The sequence below is a fragment of the Gracilinanus agilis genome, unplaced genomic scaffold (assembly GCF_016433145.1).
Source record: "Gracilinanus agilis isolate LMUSP501 unplaced genomic scaffold, AgileGrace unplaced_scaffold308, whole genome shotgun sequence".
Taxonomy (NCBI): domain Eukaryota; kingdom Metazoa; phylum Chordata; class Mammalia; order Didelphimorphia; family Didelphidae; genus Gracilinanus; species Gracilinanus agilis.
The window spans coordinates 6,318-13,660 of NW_025363356.1; the positions used below are offsets into that span (position 1 = coordinate 6,318).

The following is a 7,343-nucleotide window of genomic DNA, read 5'->3' on the forward strand; positions in this document are numbered from 1 at the left end:
AATGGCTGCCTTCATGTTCTCTCCTTCAATGCTTTGCAGTTAATAAACTCTCAGTAAATATTTTTTGAATGAAAAACTAAGTCTTTGGGGACAAAGGAAAGAAAAGGTTGGGAGGCCAAGGGTGCCATTTTAAAATCTGTGGCCATGGGAGGGTAAGACTGATTTCCCTAGAACCTTCAGGGCATGTACACAGGACAGATGAAGGAAAGCCCTAACAGAAGGCAGAGGAAGGGCTTAGATGGCCTGTGCTGCTCTTAGCCCTCAGCTACTGCATCTGTAGGGTCCCTGAGCTCAAGCTCTTGCTTCCATGCAGGGAAAACTCAGTTTCAGGAGCAAAGTTAGCTGGTGAGGCCCTGAAGGAACAGGAGGCAGGCCAGACTGCCCAGCCCCAGGTTAAGTCAGGGCAGGGGAGGCAGCTAAAGCATTCCCAGAGCATGGGCTGGAGGGGGTGGGTGGGAGATGGGGTCAAACCATTAGCCTCCAAGGACTCTCCAAGAGAAAGAGCAGCTGGACCACTTGCTTATCACCCCAAGGTCTCTTAGAGGTGGGGGCAGGGGAGTGGGGAGTAGGAAGGTACATCTCTCATGGGCCAAGGCTATTGGCTCAGTGCCCCATTGGTAAGCAGAGGCAGGGATATAAGGAGGGAGACACTGGGCCAGTTCTCACACACCAGCACCATGGCTTTCCTTCAGCTCTTCTCCTGCTTTGCCCTCATTGCTGCAGCTTTGGGTGAGAGCCAGCAACAGCTAGGTGAGTCCTATTCCCTGACTCCCTCCCTCCAGGCAAGTGACTTTAGGTAGCTACCCACCTTTAGGACACAATGGCCTTTGACTACCCTGGAGGTAGAACCTGCCTTTGATGCTTGCTGTATGTCCTTGGGCAAGTCTTTTAACCCACACCAGCCTCAGATTTCTCATCTGTAACTTGGGGGAATGGACTTGATGTCCTCAGAGGTCCTTTCCAACACGGGGCTCCTTTGAGAAGATGTAATTACTTCCTGGAATTCCTCAGATTAAAAATTCATTGGGTGGGGAGATTACAGATGTCTTCTTTTAAAATGCAAATGTTGCCAAGGACATTCAAAGACTTGTTGCTCACATTTTAGTATGAATTAGTCTGAACCTGTGCTTTCCTCCTAACATGGAGTTGAAATCAGCTGTGTTAATTGGGGAAATTTGGAAGAGGAGGAGGAAGTAAATAGTAAAGGACAGTACCCTGAGGGAGACACTCCCATGGGGGGAAGGGCAGGGTAGGACAGCCTTGGAGGAACCCCAATTTCCTTTCTGGCTGGAAGCCCCAGTGAGAGGGCCCTGGCTCCCTTGGTATTTCCAGGGTTGGGAGACAGCTGTGTATCCAGACACTGGGAGCACTAACCCCACCCCCAGCTATGGCAAGTGTCCCCCATTGGTTCCTGAGTAGCTCTAAGGAGAGCCCAAGTCAGGAGAAGCCTTGGGAGCAACAGTGGTTGATGGGAACTGAGAGGATGCCTGGCTTTAGGAGTTCCATCTTCAGCTGCTCCCAAAGGCAACTCTCTCTCCTCCTTCTCCTCTTCCTTCCCATTCTCTGCCAGAAATGGGACCAAATATTAGAGGGAGGAGGGAGGAAGCTTCCCCCCTCCTATCTCCAGTCAAGGAACTTCATTCAGGGTCCTCAGGGCTTTCTTTGCTCCTTGAGAGGTTAAGTCCTGGAAGAGACAAATCCTTACTCCTTCTGAGACCCTACACCTAAGGGCCTGGCTCCCTGGGCCAGGTGCCTCCCTTTGGCTCTTCCATCCCCTTTCTCCCATCTCTGGCAGGTGATCTGGGCCCAGCCTAAAGCTGATTATTCTCTGAGAACAGGAGGCACTCAGGGGCTGGGGAGAAATTCCAACCTGCATGTCTCCAGAAGGAATTAAAACTTTAGGAGGCCCAAGAGACTTAGGGAGGTGTGGTTGGAGCCCACCCAGCTAGCCAAAGCCCCTTTCTTTTCTCCATGCCCCTAGGATGTGGCGTCCCTGCCATTGAGCCCATGCTGTCTGGCCTGGCCAGAATTGTCAATGGTGAAGATGCAGTTCCTGGTTCTTGGCCTTGGCAAGTGTCCCTGCAGGTGAGTGCCTAGACCTTGCTCCATGAGGAGTGGGACTGTTTCCCCTTCCTTTTCCTCCTTCCACCCAATGCCCCCTCTGGAGCTATTCCTTTCCCTATAGGACTAGGAAAGTGGGTGGAGGGTGGAATGGCCACTGAGGAGGGGAAGTGACTGAGAGGCTGCCTGAGGCCTCAAGAAGCCTCCTGTCTGTTTGGCAATACCTCTCCTTCAGCCCCATAAATATCAACCTCTGTGACCCATGGCAACTTCTGCCCTACTGGGCAAGAAGGAAATGCTGGCCCTACCTGATTCCCAGGTTAGCAGGAGACCCAGCCTGTCTTGTCTGAGATCCCTCCTTGTCCCAGTGCCCCAAAAGGATGAACAAAAGAGACCCATTTCCTTGGGCTCTCCTCTGGTCCATAGCTTGGTATTCAATGAAGAATCCTTTAAAAGAAAGTCCTTCTGGACCTCTTCTCTGCCCTTGAGCCCTTGTCCCTTGTGGGTCCCTAGAAGAGTCTCTGAACTGTTGAAGTTTTAAAGGTACATATGAGTACTGTTTGCTCTCTTCCCCTCCAGAGAGGAGGTTCCCACTTCTGCGGGGGCTCCCTCATCAGTGAGAACTGGGTGGTCACAGCTGCTCACTGTGGAGTCAAGTAAGTCATGGGGATCCCATTTGGGGGCTTCTTCTCTATTTTGAAGAGGGATGGAGAAGAGAGTGCTTGGGAGGTTAGTGGAGGGTTCATGCAGCCCAGAGTAGGACCTGCTCAGCCTTTGACTCATAGCCCCCTTCCTTCTCTTATAGGACAACTGACAAGGTCGTTGCTGGAGAGTTTGACCTGCAGACTGATGATGGCAACACCCAGGTTCTGCAGATTGCTGAGGTACAGCCCAGGCCCAGGCAGGGCTGAAGGAGTGTTGACAATCTGGCTGCTCTGGCCCCAGACTGTGCTAAGGGCACGAGAAAAGGACAACTAAGGCACCTGTTAGGCTCTGTAAATAGAGAGGGTTAGATCTGGGGCTCGTAGCTAAGAAAGTTTAAGTTATGATTTTTTTCTGTAATTAATCACCAGCATTTTTTTTTTAAACCCTTAACTTCGGTGCATTGTCTCATAGGTGGAAGAGTGGTAAGGGTGGGCAATGGGGGCCAAGTGACTTGCCTAGGGTCACACAGCTGGGAAGTGGCTGAGGCCTGATTTGAACCTAGGACCTCCTGTCTCTAGGCCTGACTCTCAATCCACTGAGCTACCCAGCTGCCCCCAATCACCAGCATTTAAAAAAGGTCTTTGTAGGTGGTAGCTGTCCAACAAGGATTGATTGAGTGTGCACTTCGTGCCAAGCACTGTGCTATCCCCCAAATCCCTACTCCACCCCCAAAATCCCTGCCCTCAAGCTGCTTATGTTTAAATAGGGGAGACATCACGCACATAACTGGGCACGTACAGGGTGAACTGGAGGCTCTCTCAGAGGGAAGGCACCAATGATACAGCGCACTGGGAAATAATCATCATGACTAACATTTATAGAGTGATTTAAGACTTGCAAAGCATTTTACAAATATGATCTCACTTTGTCCTCACCACAACCTTGGGGAGTTGGTGTATTGATTACCCCTGTTTTATGGATGAGGAAACTGAGGCAGACAGAGGCTAATTGGTTTGACCCAGGGTTGCCTGGTCTTCTAGGCAGAAGCTTCCTACAGAAGGTAGGACTGAGCTCATTTGATCCCTTGGGTGGTAGGGAGTGCAGGTGGCACTCTTTTCTTTTCTTTAAACCTTTACCTTCTGTCTTACAAGCAATACTGTGTATTGGTTCCAAGGCAGAAGAATGGCGAGGGCTAGGTGATGGGGGTTAAGTGACTTGCCCAGGGTCACACAGCTAAGAAGTGTCTGAGGGCAGATTTGAACTCAGGAAGAATCATCTTCCTTATTTCAGGTGTGGTACTCTTTGTACTGTGGTACCACCTAGCTGCCCTTGGTTCCAAAGGGTAAGACATTAAAATCAGTAAGTAACAATTTCATAGAAGTAGACTTTAACTTGTTATAAGGAAAAGCCTCCTAACAGAGCAGGATAAAAGTGGAGTGGGCTGCCTGGTTAGGTAATGAACTCCCCATCATTGGAAGTCTGTTCAAGTAAAGGCTGGCTAGCAATTTGTTAGGAATGTCATGGAAAGGATTCCTCTGGGAATTTAGTTGGACTAGGTTACCTTTGAAATTCCTTCTAATTCTGAAGTACTAAGAGGTGCCATGTTGGGCAGCTTGGTATACAGTGAATAGAGCTCTGGTCTGGAGTCAGGAAGACCTGAGTTCCAATATGGCCTCAGACGCTAGTTTGTGTGACCCTAGGCAAGTCATTTCACCCTTTTGACCTCAGTTTCCTCATCTGTAAAATGAGCTGGAGAAGGAAATGGTAAACCATCCAAGTATCTCTGCCAAAAAAGAAAGGGGAAAAAAAACCAAAGGGATCACAAAGAATTGGTTTCTAACAGAATGACCCAACAACAATAACAAGGAGATGTCAATGACATTTGGGAGGCAAGAGGAGCCCAAATGGAAGAGTCCAACCAGGATCTCACTTCCTTGTCCCTGGCCTTCTTTTCAGGTCTTCAAGAACAAAAAGTTTAACATGATCACTGTCAGTAATGACATCGCCCTGTTGAAGCTGGCTTCCCCTGCTCGACTCCTGGAGACTGTGTCCCCTGTTTGCCTGCCCAGTGCCAGTGATGATTTCCCTGCAGGCACCACCTGTGTCACTACTGGCTGGGGCAAGACCAAGTACAATGGTGAGTGTGAGGTTGGCTTGTTTAGTCTGAGGAGCTTCCCCCTTCTTCCATAGCTTTTTGTTTGTATTCATTTAGGACTCCTTGATCTCATGAATTCACAAATCCTAAATGTGGGGATTTTATTTTGTCTGAGCACTAGAAGACCATCTGGCAGTTTTCACTGCTTTCTACAGATGGCACCATTTTTAGACTGACTTTACTTTCACCTGGAATTTCTAACTTGGAGTCAGAACCCTTTAGGAGTTGGAACATAGTCTTGAGATGTCCATCTTAGCAGAAAAAGCACTTTTGGATGGCTAGTCCCTGGGTAGGCATGTTGAAGGAGTCATTCCTGGACCTGCCTTGGCTGCCCTCTTGGGATCCATTTGCTCAATAGTTAAGTTGGCTTAAACAATTTGCAAGACCTTCTGGTTCCCTTGAAATTTTTACAGACAGGGAGATGCAAATGTAGGGCCTGGCTCTAAAAAATGGATTGGATTCTAATATCTTCTCTACAAAATAAGAGATCTAGTTGTGAAACTCTCAACTATAAAGAAGGTTCTATATTAACAAGCTTTAAGCAGATAATAGGAATCACTTAATTCGTTCTTTGTCTTTTTCCAATCTCTTCTGGGGGCAGTTAATCTAATTTTGTTTTAAACCCTCACCTTCCCTCTTAAAATCAATACCAAGGCAGAAATGTGGTAAGAGTTGGGCAATGGGGGTCAAGTACCTTTCTCAGGGTCACAGAGCCAGGAAGTATCTAAGGCCAAATTTGAACCCAGAACCTCCTGTCTCTGGGCCTGGCTCTTTATCCACTGAGCCACCTTCAATTTTGTTTTGAATATACTTGTAGGCAATGAGATATCTTCTGATTCCTATAGGATTGTTGTTGGTTTTTCTTTCAATAAGCATTATTGAATGACTTTTTTGTTTTTTACATTAGTTTGGAGTGACTGCCCTCTTCCCTCTCTTCCCTGTCTTAAATTTAATCCTCTTTGTAACAAAGGAAAAGAATTAAACAAAAATAAAATCTAAGGTGACCCAACTTAATAATGAAAATACTGTTTTGCCCCCATAGACTCCTACCTCTCTCTTCTCTGCCAAGAGGAGGAAAATATGTCAGATGGACTGTTCTTTGGAACCAGTATTGGGTTTATGTGTGTGTTGAATAATTAGAATTTGATTTCTATAGACTACTCCCTTTTTTTTTTTTTTAACCCTTGTACTTCGGTGTATTGTCTCATAGGTGGAAGATTGGTAAGGGTGGGCAATGGGGGTCAAGTGACTTGCCCAGGGTCACACAGCTGGGAAGTGGCTGAGGCCGGGTTTGAACCTAGGACCTCCCGTCTCTAGGCCTGACTCTCACTCCACTGAGCTACTCAGCTGCCCCTATAGACTACTCCTTTTTAAAAAGTCTGGTTCAAAGTTTTGCCCACAGATATTGAAGTTCTCCTTCATATTGGCGAACATGAAAGAGGGAATGGAGCCTCCGGGCATGTTCTTCAGGCCAGACTCTTACCAGGATCATTCCTTCCTAACTCCTTCCCCACCCTCTCCTCTCATTCAATTCACTCAACATGGCTATGACCCCCTTCCTTGTGTTTTGTCTCTCCAGCCCTCAGAGTCCCAGATAAGCTGCAGCAGGCAGCTCTGCCCCTGGTGTCCACCGAAAAGTGCAAGGAGTTCTGGGGAAGCAAGATCAAGGACACCATGATCTGCGCTGGAGCCAGTGGTGTTTCTTCCTGCATGGTATACATCTCTCTGTCTCTGTCTCTGTCTCTGTCTGTCTGTCTGTCTGTCTGTCTGTCTCTCTCTGTCTCTTTCTCTCCATCTCCCCTTCTCTCCCCTATATTTGGGATGCAGATAGACCCCCTCATGATCTCTTTTCTCTCATCTCCATAGGGTGACTCTGGTGGCCCCCTGGTCTGCCTGAAAAATGGTGCCTGGACCCTGACTGGTATTGTCTCCTGGGGAAGTGGTACCTGCTCTACCACCACACCCGCTGTGTATGCCCGGGTCACAGAGCTCCTCCCCTGGATCGAGGAAACACTGGCCAACAACTGAGCTGCTCAGGGCAGAAGAAAACTTTTGTAACAATCCCTTCCTCCCCACCTCCAATAAATGTTTCTGTGCAGGATCATTCTGGGCTCTGGAGTTTTCTTTGCTTGCAGTGGAAGTAGAAATGCCCATTTGAGAGGGGGGCATGGAACCACCTGTCCCCAGAACGCCAGGCACATTCCCAGGAGGCCAGATCACTGGCAGGGGATTCTGGGGATACTAGTCCCATCTATAGTGATGATTTTGCTGAGAGGCTTGAGGAGAGGCAGAGGACCTTTTTCTGTCTACTCCACCTGGCAAAATGTGACCTCTAGGCCTTGAAGTTGGGGTTGGGGGTAATGAATAGACCTCTTTTAGGAAGAGCTGACACCCTCTGACTTTCCCTAGGTGCTTGACTGCAGCTTGGCTCCACTGGACACTCATCTCACTACTTTTTCCAACAGAAATGCTCCCTTATGCC

At 48.2% G+C, this 7,343-nt stretch overlaps 1 protein-coding gene across 1 annotated transcript; it reads left to right on the forward strand.

Annotated features, from left to right (window-relative positions):
- Positions 1-677: 677 nt before the first annotated feature.
- On the forward strand, positions 678-6,947 carry LOC123254716 (chymotrypsinogen B-like). Its single transcript, XM_044683671.1, has 7 exons — positions 678-729; positions 1,982-2,085; positions 2,641-2,717; positions 2,867-2,945; positions 4,663-4,843; positions 6,441-6,574; positions 6,728-6,947. Exons 1-7 carry the CDS (start codon positions 678-680, stop codon positions 6,887-6,889), a joined length of 789 nt encoding a protein of 262 aa, XP_044539606.1. The 3' UTR covers positions 6,890-6,947.
- Positions 6,948-7,343: the final 396 nt, after the last annotated feature.

What these genes read in the sequence shown, in the direction of transcription:
- LOC123254716 (XM_044683671.1), top strand. Translation starts at nt 678, where the DNA reads ATGGCTTTCCTTCAGCTCTTCTCCTGCTTTGCCCTCATTGCTGCAGCT. An exon ending in CCTCATTGCTGCAGCTTTGG is followed by an intron (nt 730 to 1,981) that starts GTGAGAGCCAGC and finishes CCATGCCCCTAG; the next exon opens with GATGTGGCGTCCCTGCCATT. An exon ending in GTGGTGTTTCTTCCTGCATG is followed by an intron (nt 6,575 to 6,727) that starts GTATACATCTCT and finishes TCATCTCCATAG; the next exon opens with GGTGACTCTGGTGGCCCCCT.